Source organism: Lemur catta, chromosome 14 (genome assembly GCF_020740605.2).
Source record: "Lemur catta isolate mLemCat1 chromosome 14, mLemCat1.pri, whole genome shotgun sequence".
NCBI classification, from domain to species: Eukaryota; Metazoa; Chordata; class Mammalia; order Primates; family Lemuridae; genus Lemur; species Lemur catta.
The window spans coordinates 47,397,715-47,425,662 of NC_059141.1; the positions used below are offsets into that span (position 1 = coordinate 47,397,715).

Consider the following 27,948-nt stretch of genomic DNA (forward strand, 5'->3'; position numbering starts at 1 on the left):
GTTCTGCAGTGGGCATGTCGAGAGCCGCAAGTGAAGTGTCGCAAAGCAGAAGGAAGGCGGGAGTCCCGACTGCGCGCTGAGGAGATCTAGGCAGTAGGGGCTGCTATGGCGAACGCTCCGTGGGCGGAAGTCTGTGAGAAATTCCAGGCGGCGCTGGCCTTGTCACGGGTGGAATTGCATAAAAACCCGGAGAAGGAACCGTACAAGTCCAAATACAGCGCCCGAGGGCTGCTGGAAGAGGTCAAGGCGCTGCTCGGCCCCGCGCCTGAGGACGAGGATGAGAGGCCTGAGGCTGAGGACGGCTTGGTGGCGGGGGACCACGCCCTGGGGCTGCCGGCCGAAGTGGTGGAGGCCGAGGGGCCTATCGCCCAGCGGGCGGTCAGGCTGGCGGTTATTGAGTTCCACCTCGGCGTGAACCACATCGACACTGAGGAGCTGTCGGCGGGGGAGGAGCATCTGGTGAAATGCCTGCGGCTGCTGCGCAGGTACCAGCTCTCGCACGACTGCGTCTCCCTCTACATCCAGGCGCAGGTGAGAGCGATCCCGGACTGCCGCTGTGCAGCGGGCACCGCGGGGCCCCGGCGCCGAGCCAAGGCCCTGCCAAGGCCAAAGGCAAACGTAATAAGGCGCAGTTTGTCCTCACGTTTTTGAAGCTTTGGCTTGAGTACCAGAGGGAATCTTATGGCTTTCAGAAAGGCCAGTCTTAAGGACTCATTGCCTTGTCACTAGATCTCCCACCGTCGGCTTCCAAACTCCCTCTCCATCCTCGTCGCCCACTCCAACAACATCACTTGCTGCTTCCCTTAGTCGTGGGCAACGCATTGGTTGCCGAGACCCTCCGACATCGTAATGTCCTTTCCAGCTCTTCTCCACCAGTCCAAATCCTGTTCATTCTAGTGACTAGAAAAAATGAGGCAACATAGCAAGATCTTGTTTCTACAAAAAATTTTAAAAATTAGCCAGGCCACTACCCTGTAGTCCTAGCTCCTCGTGTAACCGGTTTTGTAAACATAAATCCTTTCCTCCTTAACAATCCTCATCATCTCAATAATTGACTTTCTGTGCTGAGGACAACATTGAATCCCCCTTGTGAGTTCATTATCACACAGGTTTAGCCAGGAGGATCGCTTGAGCCAGGATTTGGAGGTTGCCATGAGTTGTGATCGCGCCACTGCACTGCAGTCTAGGGGACTGAGGGAGACCCTGTATCTAAAAAAAAAGAAAAAATCCAAAGTAATTTAAACCTTAAGGTCTCAAGGAAATGACAGAGAATGGCCAGAGTACTTTTTCTTTTTCTTTCTTTTTTTTTTAAAATAGAGACAGAGTCTCCCTCTGTTTCTCAGGCTGGAGTGCAGTGTGGCCCTATCATAGCTCATTGCAGCCTCGAACTCTAGGACTCAAGCAATCCTCTCACCTTGGCCTTCCAAAGTGCTGGAATTACAGGCGTGAGCCAACATGCCTGGCCCAGAGTACTTAATTCAAAATAAATGTCTGAAATCTTCAGTCTCCATTCTTGCCACATTCATTTGTTTGCTCTCGAGGGAATTCCTGCCCATTCTTCAATACCCGTCTGAAGAATTACCTCATTCTTTTAGTAACTTTCTCTGGACCATTTTGGTCCAAGCTTATCTCTCCTTCCTCCCTATGAATTCTTACAATACTTATTGCTTCTCATTTATGTGGTGCTTGGTTTATTAAGCAATAAATTTGACATTCTGCATTGGGAACATAACACTTTAAAATACAAATATGTGTGAAATCTATGTATGTGCTCTAGGTACTTTGCTTAGGGCCTAAGCCTTAGGCCCAGACACCTTTTCATCCAGTAGTTCCAGTTCCTAACATATGAGATCCAGAGAACATTTTCCAAAATTGATCAGATGGTAAATAGGCCTCAAAGGAAAACCTCAATTGAGGAGGAAATTGTATAGGTCATATTCTTTTATCATGGCCCAATAAAATTAAAAGCCACATATAATAACAGGGACTACATTTTTTTTGCACATTATTTATAGCCCAAATATGTGACACATAGTAAGCACAGTCTGAAAATTTGTTGAGTAGATGAATGATTTAATGAAATTTGTAAGATGTTGAATTCAAACAAAACCTCAATTATTTGAAATTTTTCGTAATCATACAACCTAAGACCTTAATAAACATTTAAAAAATTACTTCAAGGCCAGGTGTGGTGGCTCATGCTTGTGATCCTAGCACTTTGGGAGGCTGAGGTGGGAGGATCACTTGATGCTAGGGGTTCACGACCAGCCTGGGCAATAGCCAGACCCCGTGTCTACAAAAAATTAAGTCCCAGCTACTTGGGAAGCCGAGGCGGGAGGATTGTTTGAGCCCAGGAGTTTGAGGTTGCAGTGAGCTATGATGATGCCACTGCACTCTAGTCCAGATAACAGCAAGACCCTAGCTCAAAAAAAAAAAAAAATTACTTCTATATCTCAAATATAGTATTAGGAACTTTCCTTAATGTAATTTAGTATCTTCAGTATATACTGTATTTTTCTGATTTTAAGATGTACATTTTTTCACATTTTAGTTGAAATCAGGATGTATCATATAGTTGATTGGTTATTATTTCATTGGCAGTGTTTTCTTGTTGATATATAAAATAATTGTATGTCTTACAATTGTGACATCTTACATTTAATGAAATAACAGTATTTCAAACAGCCATCTTTTTCTTTTTTTTTATTTTCTTTTTGGTCACTAGATCTATCTTTTAGATCATCCTTTTTTAAAGCTTGTATTATAAGAGATATTCTTACTAAAAGCAGGAACAAAACCTTGATTAGAAACTCTGGCTAGTGCAAAATATAGAAAGCAAATAAGAATTATAAATTTTGAAAAAATGAAATCATTTATAAAAATAAAATCATCAAATGCATATCTGATCCTTGTATGCCTAAAATCCTAAAGCTATTAACTGAGAAACTATTAGAATTATCAGTTCAGCAAAGCAGGAAAATGTAAGATAAATATGTAATATCAATAGTATTCTTATATGTTAGCTATAACTGGTTAAAAAATATTTTTAGAAATTTTGCATTCACAATATTAGGGGTAATAGAACTAATAATTTTAAAATAGATATGACATTCTGGGTGGTAAGATTAAACATGAAAATGTCGTTATCCTGATATGTTAATATTCTAATGTAATTCCTACTGAACTCACAATAGGCTTTTTTTCTTAGAACTTGACAAAATGAATACATTTATCTAAAAGCATAAAGAAAAATGAATATAAAAATATGAAAAGGAAAGTAATGCACTGTAACTAGACTACCAGGTACTAAAACAGTACAGCAATAATAATTTAACTACATTTTATTTGTTGTAGTCTGTTTCTAAATAATTCTGTTCCATGGTGCATTCAAACTAATAAGGATATAAAAAAAGTTCTGTTTCATGGATCTATTTATTCCAATGACAGTACCACACCATTAGCATTTTATTACATTTGATATTTATTATACATGATGAGAGATTGTACCTTGCTAATAAGTAAGCAGACTAAAAGGATGAAATAGAAAAATGAGCAGAGATTATTAAAGATATCAGTTACACTCAATATTGGAGAGACTGTGAGGAAATGAATGCCATCGTTCATTGCTAGTAGAAATATAAATTCATAGAATCTTTCTGGAGATGAATATCAAAACTCTTGAGTCAAGAGTTTGGCTTAAAAATTCCACATCAATATTCTAATGTAATATAGGAATAAGTGAACATGGATATTCATCACAGCATTGTTGATTACTAAAGAAGGAAAATAATGTAAACATCAGTAGGGATATGATTAAATTCTGTTACATCCATATGGAAGAACAGCATGCAATCATTAAAAATAATGATTTATATTTGTCAGCAAAAATTGCCAGTGTTAACAGGGAGGGAGAAGACTTTAAGGCATGTTTAGAATTATGTAGAAAAATCCTATTTTTGTATAAGAAATATACAAAAATTTTATATGTACACATATATACATAGTGAGGAAAAATTTATATATATACATGTAAATATTATATACAAATACATATTTATGTGTGTATATATATATGAAAAGGTTTGAGAGTATTCATGGGAATTCATGATATTCTCACAGTTTGTCTTTTTTTTTTTTTGAGACAGAGTCTTGCTTTGTTGCCCAGACTAGAGTGAGTGCTGTGGTGTCAGCCTAGCTCACAGCAACCTCAAACTCCTGGGCTCAAGCAATCTTCCTGCCTCAGTCTCCCGAGTAGCTGGGACTAGAGGCATGCGCCACCATGCCTGGCTAATATTTTCTATATTTTTTGGTTGTTTTGGCTAATTTCTTTTCTATTTTTAGTAGAGACGGAGGTCTGGCTCTTGCTCAGGCTGGGGGTCTCAAACTCCTGAGCTCAAACAATATGCCCACCTTGGCCTCCCAGAGTGCTAGGATTACAGGCGTGAGCCACCGCGCCCGGCCCACAGTTTGTCTTAATCTGGTGTCTTCTTGGAGAACTACAGAACTACATAACTGGACCCACATTATATAATATTATCAAAAGAGACTATCCCTTTCTACCTTCATTGGATTCTGGGGACCTTAGGAATGATTTTTCTCTGGCATTCCTTCTGATCCTTGTCAGCAATATGTACTGGCACTACCATCTTGATTACTTCACTTTAGTAAAATTTCCTAAGCAATGAGTACATTAACTCTCCCCACCCCCAGATTATATATGTATAAGGAGTACTTTGTGTTGTTATTGTTTACAGCTTTATTGAAGCACAATTGATATACAATAAACTGCACATTTTTTAAGTGTACAGTTTGATGAGTTTTGACATAAGTATAATATACACCTGTGAAACAATTGCTGCAAAGGTAGTTAGTGAACATATCTATCACCACTAAAAGTTTCCTTATACTCCTTTGTAATCCTTCCCTCCCTCCTGTATTCTTTTCCTCCCTTCTCTTGCCCCCTACCCTGCATTTTGTAGAATTTTGTATAAATGAAATCATACTGTGTATACTCTTGTTTTGGACTGACTTCTTATACTCAGCATCACTATTTCATTGCTGTATCTTCTGAAATGATCATATGTCCATATGTCTTTTTATTTTCAGTCTGTTAATATGGTGAATTTCATTGAGACATTTTCCAATGTTAAACCAACCTTGGATTCCTGAGATAAACTCCATTTGATCATAATGTCTTTTATCTTTTTTATATTGTTCAACTCAATTTACTAAAATTTTGTTTAAAATATTTACATCTTTGTTCATGAAGTGTATCAGTCTGTAATGTTCTTGTTGTATCTTTGGTTTAATATGAGATGGGAAATGTTTTGTCCTTTTTTCTGGAATAGTTTGTTTAGAGTTGATATTATTTCTTCTTTATGTATTTGGTAGAATTCACCAGTAGTACTTTTTTAGCTGTTTTTATTTTATATTTTAATTTTTCCCTACCTAATTTGGTATGAGGGCAAGGATGTGACGTGTGAAAGATGCAGGACCTTCTGATGTAGTTTTTCTACCCTTAGTAGGATTTATATTGTATTTAAAAAATAATTTACATAAAATGTCAGTAGCAATTATCTCTGTGGAGTCAACACTAAAAATAAAATGTTTAAATCCCAAAACACTAAGGTTAATTTAATTTTAAAAACAAAGCCATTCTAAGGTGAGGTATGGTGGCTCACACCTGTAATCCTGGCAGCTTGGGAGGCCAAGGCAGGAGGATCACTTGAGGTCGGGAGTTGGGACCAACCTGGGCAATAGTGAGACCTCATCTCTACAAAAAATTATCTGGGTGCAGTGGTACATGCCTGTAGTCCCAGCTACTCAAGAGGCTGAGCCCAGGAGGATTGCTTGAGCTCCTGAGTTTGAGGTTGCAGTGAAATATGATTGCATTGCTGCACTCTAGCCCAGTTGACAGAGAGAGAGACCCTGTCTCAAAAAAAAAAAAAGCCATTCTAGATCCCTTACATCTGCTGTCCCCAACTCCTGGCCCCAGAGAGTACCAGTCTGTGGCCTGTTAGGAACCAGGCCTCACAGCAGAAGGTGAAGGGCAGGTGAGCGAAGCTTCATCTGTATTTACAGCAGCTCCCCATGGCTCACATCACCACATAAGCTCTGCCTCCTGTTAGATCAGCGGGGGCATTAGAGTCTCACAGGAGCACAAACCCTGCTCTAACTGCATGTGCAAGGGATCAAGGTTGTGTGCTCCTTATGGGAATCCAATGCCTAATGATTTGAGGTGGAGCTGAGGCGATGATGCTAGTGCTGGGGAGCAGCTGCAAGTACGGATTATCATTAGCAAAGAGGCTTGACTGCACGATAAATGTAATGTGCTTGAATCATCCTGAAACCATCACCTCCCGGCACCCTGTCTGTGGAAAAATCGTCTACCATGAAACTGGTCCCTGGTGCCAAAAAGGTTGGGGACCACTGCCTTACATGGTCCTAACCTCAGGACCTTAATAGGTTATGGTCCAGAAGAAGAATCTTATTTCTGGGCATAGTTTAGGTTCTCTGTTTGGTTTAAGATTTATTACACACCAAAGTTGTGGCCTTCTGTGGCACAGTCTACCCTGGATCTAGCAGGACAAACACCAAACACATTCCCATCTCAGAATAGTAATTACTGGTACTAGGAGAGTCTCTAGACTGTCTAGATTAGGTGCAGCGTGCTGGGGTAGGGCTAATTGGTGTCACGGCCAGATAGAGTTTCTCAAGGACTATCTGTTATCAAAAGAAAAATAAGTTGAACTTGAGAATAAGGAAAAGGTGAGTTGTAGGTCCATTTGTAAGATCAGAAAATGACAATCAGTAGGTTAGTAGGAAGACAGAGCCCTTTAAGCTTCTATTACTTGTGAGGGTCCTGGAAAGGACCTCATATGTGACATAGAGGAGAGAACTACCAATCTCAGTATATTATGACCTACAGTTCTGGATACTGAGGACTGATCAAGTCACTTTTTTAAAAAAAAATTATAGAATGGATATATTATATGAAACCAGAAGATCAAAGAGCTATGTTCGAGTGGAATGGTCAAATCACTTTTTTAAACTGTAGGGTTTCTAAACCTTTTTTGTTCCATGTGCCCCTTTGGGTGGTCTAGTGAAGCTGATATTTCATAAAACAGAATAATGATTTTAAATGCATAAAATGTATATAAGGTTACAAAAAAATCAATAATATAGAAGTACAGTTATCAAAATATTTTTAAAACAAAATGTATTATAGTTGCATGCTTTATTAACACATTAACAATAATGTGTCTAATAGCTTCAATAATTCTGAAGTAATGATGAGCAAAATGATGTTTTATTTGCAAACTAGCATAATATAAACACTTTTTTCATTTCTCTTGTTCACAAAGCCCCAGGCACTATAATATTGCTGCAGTTTGTTTTCTATATTCATAATCAAAAGAAATGCTAAATTTTGGTAGGAGATTAGTGACAATAAATTTGTATTTTTTTCCCCATCCAAATTCATGGACTCTGAATTCTCTTCATGGATTCTGTGGGGGTCCATAGACTTGAAGTTAAGAATCTCTACATTAAAGACTCTTTCCTTATCCTGTTCCCTTCCCTAGGGAAGTGAGCAAAATACGGTAGAAGCCCAGCCTCAGACGTATCCTTGTACCTGAAGTACTATCCCAGCAAATGGAGGGCAGGCTAAGCCTGTGCCTAAAGGGGAGCTAGGCCTCCGGTTTTCAGTTCTGACCATTTCAACAGGCCTGATTTGCCCTGCAGAGCCTGATAAGAGAGACATGTAGCAGGGGACAAACTAACCTGGTTTTAAAGTATTTAGTATATAACCCCGAATCCAGTCAGCTTCACCTTGGCCTTCATGGTAACAGAAGGAAGTTGGTGCAATGGAAATCAGAAGGAAGAGATCAATACAAGAAAAGACACTGAGAAAGAAAAATCAATGACTTTTTGATTGACTGTGTATAATTATAAAACTATAATTTTAAGAACTCTATAGAAAATACATATATTTTATTGTTTGAAATGGTAAACATTAGGAATATGACTTAACTGATGAGAAAAGCCATATAGTATGTTCAGAATTTCCATACCATATAATTTGAATGGGCTATTCTGGAATCTGAGATCATCCCTTATTTTTTAGGCTTGAACCAAACAGTGAATATTGAGAATATTTCTTTTTCCTTTTTTTTTAAAGGTCTCTGGAGGAGATTGTAGTATTTTGAAAGCATTATATGTTTCTGGTCTCTCCTTGTCTATCATCTCAGGAATCTCAGCATGGCTTAGCTGATGGCCTCTAGCTTCAAGTTCCTCATCCATATCGTTGACTTGCTAGAGCTATAGTCTCAGCTCTAGCTGAGACTGGGAAGGATCCACTTCCAATTCACTCACATGGTTGTTGGCAGGATTCACTTCCTCAGAGGCTTTTTATCTGAGGGCCTCAGACTGTTGACCTCTCTCATTTCCTTTGCTCTTCATAGAGTGGCTCACAACATGGCAGTTGTCTTCCCTCCAAGAGAGAAAGCAAGAGAGTACTCAAAATGGAAACCACAGTGTTTTGTAACCTAATCTTGAAAGTGACTTTCCATCACTTCTGCCATCGTCTAGTCAATAGAAGCAAGTCACTAAATCCAGCCCATGCTCAAGGGAAGAGATTACACAAGGGTATGAATACTAGAAAGCAGGGATCATTGGGGGTCCATCTTATAATAGCAGCTATCTACCGTACTACATAAGGTCAATATTATCATGAATAATTAATTCATTGGTAATCAAACTCCAGTACTATTTGATTGGGAAATATTGACTTTAAAACTATGAAAATTACTTTAATTGGAAATGTTATATAATCATAGTTTGTTTCTCTTTTCTTTATTTTCCAGAATAATCTGGGTATCCTGTGGTCTGAAAGAGAAGAAATTGAAACTGCACAGGCTTACCTAGAGTCATCAGAAGCACTATATAATCAGTATATGAAAGAGGTATGTTACATGTCAGATAAACTTTAAGTTTTGATTGAAACTAGTCAAAAATTGATATTAAGAATTCCTCATTCATAATGTTGGTGTGACACTTCAATGTTCCCAGGATCTTTTCTATAGAGCTGTCTGGGAAGTCATCTAATAGCTGAAATTATTGTATATTAAACACTTTGGGGTTTTAAAAATAATTTTAAAATTACAAAATTTTAAAGGTATAATGGCAACCTTAGTCTGAATATAATTATAAAGGAAACATTAGCCATGCGCGGTGGCTTGCAAGCTTGTAATCCCAACTACTTGGGAGGCTGAGGCAGGAGGATCCCTTGAGTTCAGGAGATTGAGGCTGCAGTGAGCAATGATAGCAGCACTGCACTCCAGCCTGGGTGACAGACCAAGACTCTGTCACTAAAAATAAAAGAAATTTTAAAAAAGAGAAATATTATTCTAATGTTACCCTAAAATACTACTTGCATATTTTTCTATTTATAACCTAAAAATCTATTTGGTTTCCAATGAAGAAGCATTGCTTAAAGGAAAGCAAATGAACTGCTTGAACAAAATATCTGAAGTCTTTGGGGCAATGGTTCTCAAACTTTGGCATGCATCAGATTCACCTGGAGAGCACATTAAAGCACAGCAGGCTGGGCTTCTAGACTCTGATTTAGTAGTTCTAGGGTGGGGCCTAGGAATTTGCATTTTTAACAAGGTCCTGGATAGTGCTCATGCTGCTGGTCTAAGTATTGTTCTGTACTTTGAGAACCACTGTTTCAGGGCAATGGTTTTTCAATGATTTTTTTTTAACTTTGAAACCCTTCTGAAACGCAGCATATAGAAATTGATCAAGCCACTCTGGTTAAGCAAGTCAGGAGGACCCAATCCACTAGATTCTTCCTCCCTCTCCACTATGGTAGTACAAAAGAGGTGTTGTAGAACTTCTAGGGGAGCCTAGATTGAAAACTCTCACGTGAGGGAGTCATAGCCTGCAAAGGTGACAAACCTCTGCATTACCTTCTGTTTCCTTAATAAACTTTTTTTTAATATGAAAGAGACATTATTAGGCACAATATTTTTTTGTGGATTACTATTTGTCACAGTTATCTGCTTTAAAAAATCCATTGATAAAATGCTCTTATAATATTAAAGAACTTGAAAAAAACATTACATACCATATAAAAGAGACTAAATATGCAAAAATGTTTGCTAAATTCAACCTTCAGAATGCTTGACTACAAAAGGATATAAAAGTTTCAGATTTCCTAAGTTGGTGACATCATGTTAGTAAAATCATAGCTTCCTCTTTAAGAATTTTATGTACAGAAATCTTAATAGATTAATTCCAGTCCTTAATAAACTTTTGCCTACTCGAAGTTGATAGTCTTTTTTTTTTTAATTAAAATAGATTTTAATTTTGTTTTTAGGTTATTTGTGGCACTTCTTTAAATAACCAGAGGTGTTTTGAGGTCTCTCAATGTTAGAGTTAAGAATCAATGCCTTCTCAAGTTCACCAGTGATTTATATTTTGCTAATTCAGTGGTAAATTCTTAGTTCTCATCTTATTCGACTGATCAGTAGCATTTGGCACAATTGATCAGTCTCTTTCTTTAAACACTTTTTTTACTTGAGTTACAGGACCACACTTGTCTGGTTTTCCTTTTCAATCTTTAATGTTTTTTTCCTTATTTTCATAACCTCTGAATACTAGAGTACCCAAAGTGCAGTCCTGGGACCTTTCTCTTTTTTCCATGTGCATTCACTTTCTTGCTCTAAATACCATCCCTTTGCTGATGACTCCCAAATTGTATCTCCAGTCTGTACCTCTCTAATTCCAGATTCATCTTTCCAATTGCCAATTTGACATTTGCACTTTTTGTGGAGTAGTTTTCTTTAAAACAACTGTCTAAAAGTGAGCTGATAATCACACACACCCCAACCCCCCCCAGTTGCCATAAACACCAACTACTTTCTCCCAGTTGCTAAGGCCTAACACTTTTGCAACTCCTCTTTTCCTTACACTCTAATTTACCAGCAAATCCTGTTAGCTTCACCTTCAAATTATATCTGCTGGTCCAAATCACCATCATCTCCTCCTGAGATTATTGCAGTTGTCTCCTAACTGGTCGTCTTGTTTTCATGCCCCCTTCAGAATCCTTCTCATCTCACTCAGAGTAGACCCCAAAGACCTACAAATTCCATATCTGATCAGGCCACCACTAACTTTTCTAATTTCATCATCTGCTATTCTCCTCTGTCGCACTCTGTTCTAGCTACACTGGCCTCCTTACTGTCCCTAAAACCCACCAGACAAGCTCCCAACTCAAGGCCTTTGCACTTAGTTTCCTCTGCTTAGAATGTTCTTTCCCCAGATATCTATTAATACATGGCTTACTCCCTCATTTCCTTTGGCTCTTGATTCAAATGTCCCTCATGGAATGAGTAGTTACTGGTCATACCATCCAATACTGCAAATCACCCCTCCTGAAAACTTCCTTTCCACTGTTCCAGCTTTATTTTTCTCCATTGTACTTACCACTAGCTAACATATTGTGCATTTTAGTGATTCATCTTGTTATCCATCTTCACTAGTGTAGTGTGAGCTTCATGATAACAAAGATGTTTTTTACGATTCTGTTCACTGCTGTAGCGCCAGCATCTAAAGCAGTAGTATATTGTTTTTTTTTTAAATAATGAACAATAGCCCATCCAGATCAATACAAAGAAGAACAATAAAATAGTATTACTACTGTGTGAATGTTTGAGTGAATTTAATGGAGGATTTCAGTTTAAAAAATATAAAATTGGTTTTAGTTGGAGAAGTTAATTTCTTGTATGGTTGTTTCTACTTGTTTGGTATCAACCAATTATTAGTAATCCTGAATAAAAATCTTTTTAATATTTCATAAAGCTTATTTATTTAATAGTGGCAGAAGTTAGAATCTGTCATTTCAAAAAATCAGTGGCTATATTCTAGGTAAAGGAAAGATTTAAACAAGGGGAGAAAAATCACTGAATTTGAGGATAGGAAACCTAGACCTAGATTCTAGTTTCACTTGTGGTCATAAAAAATGGCTTGACTTGGGGGAACTCAAATTTCCTATGCCACACATTCCTCATTGTAAGATGGGGATAACCCACCTAACTCTACAATACAGAAGTATTGTGGGGATCAGATAATAAAGTAGATAGTAAAAGTCACTGAAAATATACATGTTCAATAATTATAAAAAAGTGAACAATGGTACACTAATAAAGGGAAATATTATATAATCATTAAAATGATAAATATTTGGATCATCAATACATGGGAAATATATACAGTACATTTGTACACATTGATAACAACTGTATAAACATTTTTTTATGGTAAGGCCTTGCAAAGGTAAACTAAATGATTAGATGAACTAATAAAAACATTTTTGTTTTGGATGATATAACTAATAAAAACTAATAGTTACTGAGTGCTTAAGCAGGCTACATTTTATTCTTGTAACAACTCTGTGAAGTAGCTATTATTATTCCCATTTATAGATAAGGAGTTGGATTCAGGGAGCTTAGCACATAGTATGAATAGCAGAATCAAGATTTAAATCTGGGCCGGGCACGGTGGCTCACACCTGTAATCCTAGCACACTGGGAGGCCGAGGCGGGAGGATCCCTTGAGGTCAGGAGTTCAAGACCAGCCTGAGCAAGAGCAAGACCCCGTCTGTACTAAAAATAGAAAAATTAGCCAGGTGTGGTGACGCATGCCTTTAGTCTCAGCTCCTTGGAAGGCTGAGGCAGGAGGATTGCTTGAGCCCAGGAGTTTGAGGTTGCTGTGAGCTAGGCTGATGCCACAGCACTCTAGCCTGGGCAACAGAGCAAGACTCAGTCTCAAAAACAAAAAAAGATTTAAATCTGATTTGTCTGACCCCAAACACCTATTCTTTCTACTCTACCATGCTCCCTTCCATGGTAATATAATTAAATAGTTATTGTATTAAGATAAACGGATTCTTTTTTCTTCATAAAATTGTTCAAACACAGAATAAGAGAATAAAGAAGATATATTCTATAGTAATGAAGAGTTATTCATTGGTAGGTTAGGGGGGCAGTTAAGAGATAAAAATCTGGCCGGGCACGGTGGCTCACGCCTATAATCCTAGCCCTCTGGGAGGCCGAGGCGGGTGGATCGCTCGAGGTCAGGAGTTCGAGACCAGCCTGAGCGAGACCTTGTCTCTACTAAAAATAGAAATAAAAATTATCTGGACAACTAAAAAAATATGTATAGAAAAAATTAGCCGGGCATGGTGGCACATGCCTGTAGTCCCAGCTACTCAGGAGGCTGAGGCAGTAGGATCGCTTAAGCCCAGGAGTTTGAGGTTGCTGTGAGCTAGGCTGACGCCATGGCACTCTAGCCCAGGCAACAAAGTGAGACTCTGTCTCAAAAAAAAAAAAAGAGATAAAAATCTTACAAGTCAGAGGGATATTTTATTTATTTAACAAACATTTACAGTACTTCCTTAGAGTACTCACGGACATTGTTACAAATATTTGCAAATATTTATTTAATTCTCATAACAACTTTATGAAGTAGGTACTATTATTACCCATATTTTATAGATGAAGAGACAGAAGCACCAGAGATAAGTGACTTGCTCAGAGCCACACACAAGTAAATGGTGGAGCTGGGATTCCAACTCACGTGATTGGGTTCCAGAAAGGAATGAGCCGTAAGCAGAATGCATATACTCAGCATTCCTATTTGCTTTGTCAGTTTAGTTTACTTGACATTTATCGTGAGACTCTGTCTCAACAATATTTATCTTTTTTTTTTTTTTTGAGACAGAGTCTCACTCTGTTGCCTGGGATAGAATGCCGTGGCATCAGCCTAGCTCACAGCAACCTCAGACTCTTGGGCTTAAGCAATCTTACTGCCTCAGCCTCCCGAGTAGCTGGGACTACAGGCATGCGTCACCATGTCCGGCTAATTTTTTCTATATATATTTTTAGTTGGCCAGATAATTTCTTTCCATTTTTAGTAGAGACGGAGTCTTGCTCTTGCTCAGGCTGGTCTCGAACTCCTGACCTTGAGCCATCCACCCGTCTCGGCCTCCCAGAGTGCTAGGATTACAGGTGTGAGCCACTGTGCCCGGCCAACATTTATCATTATTACTGTGTACCAGGGACTGTGCACAATGCTGAGGAAATAAATATGAATAAAATATGATTCCTATCCATAAAAAGCTCTTTCCCTTTGAGGATACAGGTTGGAGCAAATCAAATGTTAATTAAAACCACAAGAATTTTAGAATGCATGTTTAGAATATGTGTTTTATAGGTCCTTAACACTTTTTTCCCCTGAGGATTATATCTCCAAGTTGGAGCATTTTTAAAGTCATGGCTCTTCTACCTTGGCATTTTAACTTTCCCACTAAAGTACTAAGAAGAGCAGAGTGCCACAAAGCCAGATAGAGGTGTTAGTCTTCTTTACACTCTTGTACATGAAATCGTTGATTTAAAATGTGAGTATACTAAGCACTTACAGTATTTCATTAAAAAATAGTATTGATATGGCAACAGCACATACAGCAAACCTCTTTGTGCTTAGTTATACCTCTGTTTCAGTTAAGAGAAGAGACTGACTTGGCTGTTAGTGTTGCATATGAAATGTAATAGCCATAACAGTGAAGTATGTACATAAAATATTATAATACATTGATGAATTTCCCTCATCTAGACAGGGATAGGCATATTAAACAGCTCTCAGAATTGTTGAAGAGGTCTCTAAGAATTGCTTATCTATCACTGTGTTTGCCTTGAGCCTTGCTTCCTATTTTAGTTGTTTTTACTTCCTGTGAATTCTAGGATCCCAAGTTGTGATGCTTTTAGTGTTTACATCTAGAATGTAAGATCACAATTTTTATGGACAGCATTGTTGCTTTTGGAGTTTAGTGAATTCATTTAAAAGCAAGGATGTGCTTGTAGATGAGACTCTCCTTGTAGAAGTAGAAATGAGGCAGACGTCAAGCAGTTCTGCTGTTTCAGAAGACTTAAGATGGGATTGTGAGTGATTTATAAATATTAACTCAATCCTTATAACAGCCTGATGAGGTTGGTACTATTATTATCCTTATTTTATAGATGAGGAAATAGAAGTACAAGAAATTGAGTGACTTGTCCAAGGCAATAAACAATGGAATCACTGGCTTTAATGTCCCTATATTGAAAGGGGGTAATCTATATACTTTCTTATTTCTTTGAGAAAAAAATATTAGAATGAATATTAAAAACTTTGATTTGATTTTTATTAGTGGTCAGTTTAGAATAATATTTACTCTAAGGATATATACATTTATACATTTTTCTTATTTGTTATGCTTTAGCAGGGTTTTTTTGTTTCTTTTGTTTTTTTGAGACAGGATCTTCCTCTGTTGCCCAGGCTGGAGTGCAGTAGTGAAGTCATGGCTCACTGCATCCTCCAACTCCTGGGCTCAAGTGATTCTCCTGCCTCAGTCTTCCAGGTAGCTAGGACTACAGATGCATGCCACCATACCAAGCTAGTTTTTGTAGAGACAGGGTCTCACTATGTTGCCCGGTCTGGTCTCAAATTGAGCTTAAGTGATCCTCCTACCTGGCCTCTCAAAGTGCTGGGATTATAGGTGTAAGCCATTGTGCCCGGTCCTAAGCAGGTTTTTAAAATACCCTTTTTTACCAGAAAACAATTAAGATTTAAAATACTTAAAGAATTATATATGTCTAAAAGAGTTGTATATGTCTAAAAGAGTTGTATATGTCTAAAAGCAAATTGGTAGAGTCTTTTTGCATATATACCATTTAACTGCAACAACAGTTAAAATTTTGTGAGCTTGTAGGCAATCTTTTGTTTGACTCTTTCAGATTTTATGATTAAGCAAATGTCTTCTTTATGACAAGAATGGAAAGACAAATACCACACGTACTCACCATTAAATGGGTAGTAATTGATCAACACTATGTGCACATATGGAAGTAACGTTCATCGGGTGTGGGGAGGAGATGGGTAAATTCACACCTAAGGGGTGTGTGTGCACTGTTTGGGGGATGGGCACGTTTGTAGCTGACTCAGGTGGTGCAAAGGCAATTTATGTAACCAAAGCATTTGTATACCCGTAATATTCTGAAATTAAAAAAAAAAAAAAAAAAGAAAATGACTTCTTGGGTGACAGGAAAGTGAACTACGAAAAAATAGTGTGTTTGGCTTGTAAAAGTTGATTTCTGCAGTTCCTCCAGGAGAGGGCGCTTGGTGTTTACAGTTTAAAATTTTAAAGCACTTGTTTTTCTTAATTGTAGATTGGGAGTCCTCCTCTTGATCCTGCAGAGCATTTTCTTCCTGAAGAAGAGAAACTTACTGAACAAGAGAGATCAAAAAGGTTAGTAGGTATAGAAATCAGCCCTCAAAGGCATTTCCACATAGTGTAGATAAGGTGATTGTTCAAAAAAGCACAATGTTTTCTGCTTCGAGGCACTTATGTAAAATAAAGGTTACAGAATGTGGATTCTGATGTGAGTAAAACCTCCATTTGACACGTACTGGTTATGTGACCTTGTTAAAACCTGAGACTCAGTTCCTTTATCTGTCAAATAGATAAAATAACCAAATCCAACTCAAAGGGTTGGTGGGAAGAGCAAGATAAATATGTATGAAATTTACTTTTAAACCATTATGCAAATATTGGTTTATTTTTTCTTGGCAGATTTGAGAAGGTTTATACTCATAATCTATATTATCTGGCTCAAGTCTACCAGCACATGGAAATGTTTGAGAAGGCTGCTCATTATTGCCACAGTACACTAAAACGCCAGCTTGAGCACAATGCCTACCATCCTATAGAGTGGGCTATTAATGCTGCTACCTTGTCACAATTTTACATTAATAAGGTAAGCTTCTTGAAGTAGTTATCTAACAGAGTATCAGTAGTGAGTGTGAAAATAGAACTGGTAGTACTTTGAAAATATCATCTTTTAAAAACAGGTAACTTGTATTTTGTGATGTAGAACTAGACAGAAAAACACAGCCCAATTTGCCACTGTACTGAAAGGTTGTAGTTTTTTCGTTGCGTGAATCCTTTTGAGTTTTAAAATACTGAGTTTAATCATTGTCTTATGTGTTGCTAGCCCATGAAATTACAGATTACCTAAGACCAATTCTTTTGTGATATAGGCACGCTAACTCAATTCATTTTGGTGAGATATTACCTTAAGTTGCAGATTTTATCTTGTAGATATAACTTTATCTTTATGTAATGGTAATCTGGTAACTCTGAGAATTTGTATGAGGAAGTTGACTGTTAAATGTGGGCTTTGATAAAAGCATGTGATGCATTTCAGTTATTTTTCAGAATTAACTCCTGTATAATAATTTTTCAGTGTTGGAAATATCTATGCTGAGTTCCAAAGTTCCATGTCTTTATGACATACTTCTTTTGGACTGTTACACAAGGACAATGTTTTCGAGCTTCTTAGGTGTTTATCATAATTGCTTAGATCATGTTGATGTACTCTTCTTAATTGACCCATTTATTCATTTAGTCCTTAAGAGTTTCTAGTGCTAAAACAATTTTAAGCCACCTTTCCCAACCAGACTTTCTGTTGATCCTTAATAAGATATCACAGCAATAGAAATTACTTTTATTTGTATTTCTAGTTCACAAGCCTCTTTGAAATTTTGGTAATTCTCTGCTTATCAGAGTTCCTTCTTTCCTCTCTCTGGTTACCTGCTGCCTTATCCTTGGGCCTTTATCCTTTCTAAGCTTTTTGTTAGTGTTGGTTCTGTAAATGCGCCCTATGATTAAAGTATTGTCCCACAGAATTTCATTCAGAAAAGCTATTAGCAGGAGAGAAAGGGCTGTGGTGACTGCAGCATCGCTTCTAGGACTTTGGTCTAAGATCAAGTGTGTAAGTAACGCTACTGCATATATCAGAGCATTCAGTTAACTCTAATTCTCATGAATTCATTTCATTGTGGTCATCATCAAAAAGTGTTATCCAGTGCCTCTGCTTGTGGCACCTTTTTCATAGCTGTTGGAGGCCCCTTGTTCATTCTGTTTAGCAACTTTAAAATTATATATTCACTAAGATTTTAATTAACACTTAAAACTCCATGGATATTGGTAGTACTAAGATATCTAGATATTAATTTAAAGTGTGATTCAAAATTTAAAGTTGTTAAGCATTACTTATGTGGAGCATGCAGTAATTTTCATGAGCACCTCTCCCACCCTGTACTTTTATTTTTTACCAAAAATTTTTTTTGAGTTTTTATTATAACCAGCTAAGTTATATTTTACAAAGAGGGATTTTAACTATGTTTTTAAAAATATGATTGTCATTTATATCATTATCATCTTCATCGGATTCCAGTGGTGAGGTTTTGTTACTTGGTGAGACCCTACCTGGCAGGTGCTAAAGTCCCACATTTACCAGCCACCTAGAGGGCACAAGGCACTCACTGTTCTGGCAGTGGTTGCTCACAGGGAGACAATCTGGACAAAGTTGAAGTGATAATAATGGTTAAAGGATTGTAGGGGGATAACTGAATTTTCTTCATGTAAACTGTAACTTTCTTTTGACTGACGAGATTTAACACCAACATTTTGATCTATAAATGTTGCTGGGCTAATACTGCAAATGGTGCCCAGATATTCTCAAGATGTCTTCTGAATTTGCCATAATGGAGAGATACATTTAATGCTGAGGTTTTAAAGTCATTAAAAGTCTTTTACGTATTACTCATGTGAAGTATTCTATTCAATGAGGGTGGCTTCCAACTAAAAGTTGGACTTTAACTTTGTACTTCCGCTGGGTGGTCCTGTGACTTACATGACAAATACAAAGTGTTTATATTAATAAGGAGATCTTCTCTAAGTGTTTGAGATGCCTACCGTGCCCAGATTTAAAATATGAAGTCTTCAAATGTGTTAGTAAAACAGTTCCATAAAGTTCATCTGTAGAAATCTGTTGACTTAAAATTTGGTGGGAAGCCTTATTGTATGTAAATTTCAAAGATTTTAGAACACAGGAATCTCTTCCTATCAGAATTTATCTTTGAACAGTAGTATATAAATGGGGTCTCTAAACTTCATAAAAATTAAATTTTCAATCCTCTGACAGAATGTAAATGGTCTAAAAATTTATTGTGCACAAAATTTTGGCTATTTAGACTGAACCTAAAGGACTCCTTGAGGCAGTTTGAGTCTAGGTTGATAGGCATTCCTATATATTTATTGATTGCATGAAGAGAGCTAACTTTCAATCAGCAGTTGTATTTCAGCCAGTTTTTAAGAGTGTGGGGGCATTGTTATTTTAATCTTTGAGGTAGCTTTTTAACCAGATAACATGATAATATGTCTCTTATACTTTCTTAATGTTCTGCAACTATACAAGGGCTTCCTTAGTAGAGTATTTTACCTGATTTTATAGCTTTTCCCATATTAAAAAACTTTATGCAAGTATTAGTTGCAAATAAAGATGTGTGAGAGTTACATTTACTGCTGTTTATTTTCCCAACAGCTATGCTTTATGGAGGCCAGGCACTGTTTATCAGCTGCTAATGTCATTTTTGGTCAAACTGGAAAGGTGTCAGCCACAGAAGACAGTAAGTTTATCTGGGCATGTCTCATTACATAGCTTTTAAAAAACTTTTTATTTTTAAATTATTTCAAACTTTAGAAAAGTTGCAAGAACTTTTCTAAGACAGAACTTTTGTCTTTTTCCTAAATTCAGCAATTTTTAATATTTTCCTCATTTGCAATCAAATTTTATTTTTCTCTCTGAACCATTTAAGAGGTTACTACATACGTTAGGCTCCTTTACCCTTTTATACTTCAGTGTGTATTTTCTGAGAACAAGATTGTCTTCTTAAATAATCATAGAGCAGTTATCAAATTCAGGAGATATAACATTGATACAATTCTTTCATCTGTAGTGCATATTTCTATTTTATCAGTTGTTCCCATAATATCCTTTAGAGCATTTTCTTTTTCCTCAATACTGGATTATACAGTTCAAGATTGCATATTACATTCAATTATTATATCTTTTTAGTCTTGAACAGTTCCTCGGCCTTTTTTTCTTTTTTATCACATAGCATTTGTGAAGAATACAAGCCAGTTATTTCATAGAATTTCCACCAATTTGGCTTTGTCTGATATTTCCTTATGCCAAGATTCAGATCAGACATTTTTGGTTGGAATACTACATGCATAAGTGATATATCAAAATATCTATTTTTTTAATTATAATGTTTTATTTAATCTTAAAAAATCAAGTTAACATGTGTATTTGAGTCATTTAACAGGTTGTATAATAAGTTCATCATTTTCTTTTTCATCTGATTCTTTTTTTTTTTTTACCTGAACAATATAAGGAATTTAATATCTCAAATAACAAAAAATCCAAAAGTAAAGCAGTTCCAGGATTGGTTAATTCGGAAGCACAGTTCAGGTGCTTTCTGTCTGCATCCTGCTGTCCTCAGTGTGATGGCTTTCATCTCCATGCTTGTCCTTTCATGGTCAGCAAATGGCTGTTACAGATTAGCTCCAAACATTTATCATTACATATCTTCACTGACAAGAAGAAAAGGGGAGGGGGCAAATACCTAACTTGTATCCATTTTTAAGAACAACAAAAAATTTCCCCAAAGCCCTTCAGACTTTCCCCATTTGTCTCATTAGCCAGGATTTCACCCTCAGGGACTAGGGAAAACACCCTATTCAACAGCACAAGGCAGTCAGCCATACTGAGTTAAGATCAAAACAAAACTGGGGCTTTGTTAACAAGGAAGGGAGAGAGAAATGGCTGATGGGTAGGCAAATGAGAACTGATTTGAAATATCACCTTTCTCACACACTCAGTTCCCAGATACTGCACCTATTTTGTTTATTTTGAAGATCTCTAGTTTGTTCCATTTGATCTACTTCTGTGTCATTAGCTATTCTTGGGTCATCATGACCCTTTTTAATTGCTAAGCTTTGTATTAAATTTTTATATTTGGTAGAATCTTTCCTAAATTAATTTTTTCAAATCTGAAAAAAATTTTTTTTCCAAATTATCTGAAAATTAGGGTTACAGTCATGTATCAATTAATGAAGGGGCTATGTTCTGAGAAATGTGTGTCATTAGGCAATTTCAAATTTGTGCAAACATCATCAAGCATACTTAAACAAACCTAGATGGTGTAGCCTACTACACATTCAGGGCATATGGTTTAGCCGATAGCTCCTAGGCTTCAAACCTTACAGCATGTTACTGTACTGAATACTGTAGGCCTCTGTTTGATTCTGTAACTCACTGCTGAACAGTTTCTAACCTAAGACATTTTAGATTTTGGAATATCATGTTTTCTTTACAAGTGGACATTCTAATTATGGATCAGAATAATGCAAAGGCTTTGAAGAGTTAAGGGAATATACATTATCATATTAAATAGTTGGGTTTTCCACTTAATTTATTTACTATGTTGAATTAATTATAGATTCGTTAAAGTCTAAAAGGTACTTGTCTTAAAAAAAAATTAATGAAAACTAACTCACAGTGATACAGAAAGCTGAAAAAAATGACAATGTTCAGTGTTTTCAAATTACTTTCATTGAGCATCTCCATGGATTGTTGGTTGGAGTATTGGTTCAAAATAACTTGAGGCCGGGCGCGGTGGCTCACGCCTGTAATCCTAGCACTCTGGGAGGCCGAGGCGAGTGGATCGCTGGAGGTCAGGAATTCGAGACCAGCCTGAGCAAGAGCGAGACCCCGTCTCTACTAAAACTAGAAAGAAATTATCTGGCCAACTAAAAATATATATAGAAAAAATTAGCCAGGCATGGTGGCGCATGCCTGTAGTCCCAGCTACCTGGGAGGCTGAGGCAGTAGGATCGCTTAAGCCCAGGAGTTTGAGGTTGCTGTGAGCTAGGCTGATGCCGTGGCACTCACTCTAGAAAAAAAAAAAAAGAAAGAAAATAATTTGGCAGTATATTGTGAGAATATTTAAAATTATGTAAATTCTTTGACCTGGTAAATTCCACTTTTAGGATTCTGTTCTAAGGAAGTAATCCAAAATCCAGACAGATTTATGCACAGATATTTTCATATTTAGAGTTTGTTTTCTTTTAATTTAAATTTTTTTTTTTTTAAGAGCTAGGGTCTTGTATGTTGCCTAGGCTGGAAGGCAGTGGCTGTTCACAGGTGTGAGCATAGTTCACTGTAACCTTGAACTCCTGAGCTCAAGTGATCCTCCCACCTCAGCTCCCAGATAGCTGGGACTACAAGCATGTGCCAGTGCACTGAGCTGTTTTCTTTTTTAATCTTTCTTTTTTTTAATTTTATAAACCCTTACGTGGAGGGCTGACTTTCAGTAGATTGCAGCAAGGGAGCTGCTTTGCTATGTATGAAACTCTGACCCAGAAGCAGGCCATCTATGAATGGTTTAGCACCAGCCTCCCTACGAATGTGTATTGCATGACATACAGTTGTTTGTAATAGTAAAAAATTGAACACAACAAATTCCCAACATCAGAAAAATGGTTAAAGTATGGAATATTGAATATACAGTGTGAACTTAATTTTTACTTACAAAACATAAGAAAAAACTAGAAAGAAATATGCAAAAATAATAGTGAGTTCCTCCAGGTAGTAGGATTTGGGGTGAGTTTCCCCCTCCTGCATCAGTGAGGATCTCTTACTTTTATAATCAAGAAAGAGTGATATAAAAAAGAACATAGTACACAATGAAAATCACAATGTGATCATTAACTTAGACAAATCACCTGTGTCCTTTTAGCTTCTGAAGCTGAAGGAGATGTACCAGAACTTTATCATCAAAGGAAAGGGGAAATAGCAAGATGTTGGATCAAATACTGTTTGACTCTCATGCAAAATGCCCAACTCGCCATGCAGGTAATGCAGTCAAAAGTTGCTTTTTTCTTCATTAAATGAGCAAGATATAAGTAAAAGCTCACAATGGGGATTATGCTCATTGGGCTCACTGTGTGTTTATTATGAAAGGCATGTAAAATAACCTCATAAATATCTATTTCTTGCCTTCCTCCTCTCAATCTTTTAAAATCTTACTCATCATTCAAGGCCTACCTTAAATTACACCTCTTCCTTGAAGATTTTTCTTTGGCTAGAATATAAGCTCCTTGAGAGGTGGGACCTGCATCATATCCTTTTTTTTTTTTTTTCATTTTGAGACAGGGTCTTGCTCTGTTGCCTGGGCAGGAGTGCAGTGGTGTCATCATAGCCTGCTGCAACCTCAAACTCCTGGGCTCAAGTGATCCTCCTGCCTCAGCCCCCCGAGTAGTTGGGACTACTGGTGTACCACCACACCCACCCAATTTTTCTATTTTTATAAAGTTGGGATCTCATTATGTTGCCCAGGCTGGTCTTGAACTCCTGGGCTCAAATGATCCTCCCACGTGGCCTCCCAAAGTACTAGGATTATAGTCGTGAACTACTGCGCTTGGCCTGATCTTACGATTTTTTAAAACAAAATTATCCAAAAGTTTTTTTTTTCTCTATACAGGAGTTTTACATAGCCAAACACGTTAGTCATTTCCTCTGTTGCTTCTAAATTTTATTTGATATTGTTTCCCTCCTCCAAACTCAAGAACTTTCCTTGACCCTTCCTAAGTCACTTAAATTCTGTTTTGTATTACCCCTATTTGTATTCTTATTTGTATCTTATTTCTTTGTTTCCTTTTAGACTGTAAGAAACTTGAGGGCAGGAAATAATTTTTACTAATTTTTATTTACTTCTCAGTGTTATCTTACACATGGCAGGGACTTGATAAAATCTGAAAGGGCAGACTTTTAAGAAACAGCTCATGTTGGCCAGGTGCAGTAGCTTATACCTGTAATCCTAGCACTTTGGGAGATTGAGGTGGGGGCATTGCTTGAGGCCAAGAGTTGGAAACCAGCCTGAGCAACATAGTGAGACCCTATCTCTAAAAAAAAAAAAAAAAAAATTAGCCAGTTGTACATGGTACACGTCTATAGTCCTAGCTACTCAGGAGGCTGAGGCAGGAGGATTGCTTGAGCCCAGGAGTTCAAGGCTACAGTGAGCCATGATGCCACTACTGCACTGCAGCCTGGGTGACAGAGTGAGGCCCTGTCTTTTAAAAAAAAAAAAGAAATAGTTCATGTAATAGTGTAATAGTTCAAGTATAGAAGAAGAACTGATGGCAGTGAAGAACATAGACTCTGGAAACACTGTTCAGGCATAAACTCTGGCCCTGTCACTTTGTAGTTGTATGTTCATGGCAATTTAAATTTAATCTCTTTGGGCCTCAATTTTCTCACAAGTAAGATAGAGATAATAGTACCTGCTTAATACTGTTGTTATGAGAGTTAAATCAACGTATATAAAGCCTCAGAAAAGTGCCCAAAACATATTAAGTCCTTAACAAATTGTTAACTAACATCATCATTATTACTAATTTATATTGAATCCTAGGGCCTAACCACTAAGGAGGAAAATAAAATAAGTCACTTGGATACAGTATACTAAGTGTAGATACATAGATAGCTCTCTTGGAGAGTCATTGTACTTTGTTTTTCTGTTTGTATACACTAAAGTATAATATTTTTTAATAGTAAATAATAACAGAACGTTGTAAAACTACTAAACAAAAGAAAACTAAACAAACAAATAAACCTCAAAACCCCAGAAACATAGGTCTTAAAAAGATGATATCATTCTAGAGGTAGAGAGTAAAGATGATGCATATTAGGAAAAGAAAGGAAGTAGGGAGAAGAACTAGAGAAGGTGGAGCCAGGAAGAGCTGTCAGCTCTTTTCTGGTCAGGCAAGGAAGATTGTGGAAAAGGAGGGTTTCAGGGACTATTAGAGCAGAATAGTAGAGTTATGTAAGAAAGCAACCTAGAGAGCAGGTAAATAAACAAGCAGCCCAGGAAGGAAGTAAACAAGACTTAAAAACTTAGGGCCTGCATTTGAAGTCATCGTGCCAAGCAAAATGTACTATGATTTAACTTTTACTCTTCATTTAGTACTAGAACTTCATCGCTTGATTAGTTTAAACTCACATATTTGCCATGCTACTAAATTACTCAGATTTTCCTTAAACTGACTTTTTTTTAAAAAAAAACCTTCATCCTTTGATCATCTGTGTATTTATCTGAAAGGCCTTCTTCAAGCTTTAATACATACTTAAATTTATTCAGTTAAGTGTTTATTTATGCCAACTCTGTGCAGTCATTGGCCAAGATTCAAGGGATACTATGATGAAGAAATACAGACTTGGTCTTTGACTTCATGTAAAAATGCAACTTTGATAAGTTCCACAGAGGAGAGACACATGAGATGAGAAGGCATGATAGGAGGAAGTACCATTTGAAGCAAGCTCCAAGAATGGGTAGGAGTTACCCAGACTGGGGAAAAGAAGGTATACCATTCTAAGGAGCTAAGCAGCATGTTCAGAGTTTTGTGGCATAAGGGAGGGTGGTATCAGAAGGGATAGAGCAAAGACCAGTGAAGTTGGAGCAGAGGGAGAGGTAGTGTGATATAAGATAGAGTCAGAAAGGGGCTAGAACAAGCAGGTCTTTGAAGGGTTGTTGTTGGTTTTTGTTTGTTTTTAAGGAGATAGGGTCTCTCACTGTTGCCCGGGTGCAGTGGCCTGATCACGGTTCACTGTAACCTCGAACTCCTGGGCTCAAGTGATCCTTCTGCCTCAGCCTCCTAAGTCACTGGGATTACAGGCATGAGCCCTTGGGCAGCTGTAGCCTTGATGGGTTTTTGGAAAGATTACTGGAGAGACAATGTCAAGTGAAAAGAAGAAAAGGACTTGGGGCTGAGCATTAAGGAATCTGGTGTTTAATTTTATTGGTCTGGAAAAGTTTACTCTATTTTTTTTTTTAACTGTCTTAGCTCTTTTATTCCCCCCTCACTAAAGGTAGGGGAGATAACTTTAACTATGAAGGTAAATTTAACTCTGCCTTCACTTTAGTGTCTTTGAGAGATGTAGAGCATTTCTCTGTAATGTATTTCACTACGTAACTTACAGCGTAAACATCATACCACTAATCTTAATGGTATCTTTGTGAAATAGTTTTAGGATATAGATTACAGTCTTACTATAAAATTATAAATATTACTAAAATTTAAGTACTAGTTAAAAAGTAAATACTACTGATAATGTATTACATGTATATAATGTTCCACAATTCTCAAAGTACTTTCATATGTAGCACTTATTTTATTTGAAGGGGTAACTATAAATGAGTTTGAGTTCCTCAGAAAGAATAAGTAATATATAGTGGTTTATCTATCTTATTTAAATACTTTTTTTACATTTCTTGAGTTTTTCATGTAATTGGAACGTAATTAGAAGAAAGAAAGAAGTTTTAAAAGATGTTTAAGATTATAATACCTCCCTAAACAAGGCAAGGAAGCAAGAGAGTTTTCTTTACTCTTACGTTTGCTTTAATAATATTTGACAGCAGGAGATGAGTGTCCTGCTTAACCATAACTTATTTTTTTCTTTCAGGACAACATAGGAGAGCTTGATCTTGATAAACAGTCTGAACTTAGAGCTTTAAGGAAAAAAGAGCTAGATGAGGAAGAAAGCATTAGGAAAAAAGCTGTGCAATTTGGAACCGGTGAACTGTGTGATGCCATTTCTGCAGTAGAAGAGAAAGTGAGCTATTTGAGACCTTTAGATTTTGAAGAAGCCAGAGAACTTTTCTTATTGGGTCAGCACTATGTCTTTGAGGCAAAAGAATTCTTTCAGATTGATGGTTATGTCACTGACCATATTGAAGTTGTCCAAGACCACAGTGCTCTGTTTAAGGTGCTTGCATTCTTTGAAACTGACATGGAGAGACGGTGCAAGATGCATAAACGCAGAATAGCCATGCTAGAGCCCCTAATTGTAGACCTGAATCCACAGTATTACCTGTTGGTCAACAGACAGATTCAGTTTGAAATTGCACATGCTTACTATGATATGATGGATCTGAAGGTTGCCATTGCAGACAAGCTAAGGGATCCTGACTCACACATCATTAAAAAAATAAATAATCTTAATAAGTCAGCATTGAAGTACTACCAGCTCTTCTTAGACTCCCTAAGAGACCCAAATAAAGTATTTCCTGAGCATATAGGGGAAGATGTTCTTCGCCCTGCCATGTTAGCTAAGTTTCGAGTTGCCCGTCTCTATGGCAAAATCATCACTGCAGATCCCAAGAAAGAACTAGAGAATCTGGCAACATCACTGGAACATTACAGATTTATCGTTGATTACTGTGAAAAGCACCCTGAGGCTGCCCAGGAAATAGAAGTTGAGCTAGAACTTAGTAAAGAGATGGTTAGTCTTCTCCCAACAAAAATGGAGAGATTCAGAACCAAGATGGCCCTGACTTAATCTTTGTTTTTAAAGAAAGGAAATGTGCAATGTGGAAGTGATTTTTTTCCCTTAGTCAAACAGGCCCAATTCCATTGTAATATTTACCTGTACAGCCAGATGAGTGTAATTTGAGCTTGAGATACAGTCAGATCAACCGAGTCTTTGCTAGGATGTTAATCAACATAAAGTTAATTAATAATTGACACCTAATTATGTAAATTGCCTTGTAAAAGTGACATGTGATTTGTATTTTGGATTGCTTGTTTCCTATTTAAATGTAAACATTTCTTGCCTCAGTTTCTAAATGTAGATTCTTCATTGGCTAGTACTTGATAGACTCCTAACAAAGAAAAATGCTGGGTAATGTACCTGGTAGAGAAGACTGTTATTATATTAAAATAGAAAAACTTCCTGTAGTTATTCTTTCTAAAATATTTGCTTTCCTAAATTCCCAAAGAAATCTTTCCCTTTTGAAAATACTAAAAACTAAGTTATGTTGTTGTAAAGTGTTGTAAAATAGTTTGTCTTAATTGTAGGGGGAAAAGACCTTACTGGAAATACAAAAAATTGACTTGTTTCACTAATAAAAACTTCCATTTCCTCTTTTGTTTTCTTTTAA

At 37.0% G+C, this 27,948-nt stretch overlaps 1 protein-coding gene across 1 annotated transcript; it reads left to right on the forward strand.

Moving 5' to 3' along the window:
• Window positions 1–27,948, forward strand: LOC123650427 (kinesin family binding protein). Its single transcript, XM_045569310.1, has 7 exons — window positions 1–531; window positions 8,865–8,963; window positions 16,269–16,348; window positions 16,673–16,856; window positions 19,488–19,572; window positions 22,750–22,865; window positions 26,472–27,948. The coding sequence occupies exons 1-7, from the start codon at window positions 106–108 to the stop codon at window positions 27,345–27,347; spliced, it is 1,866 nt and encodes a 621-aa protein (XP_045425266.1). The 5' UTR covers window positions 1–105; the 3' UTR covers window positions 27,348–27,948.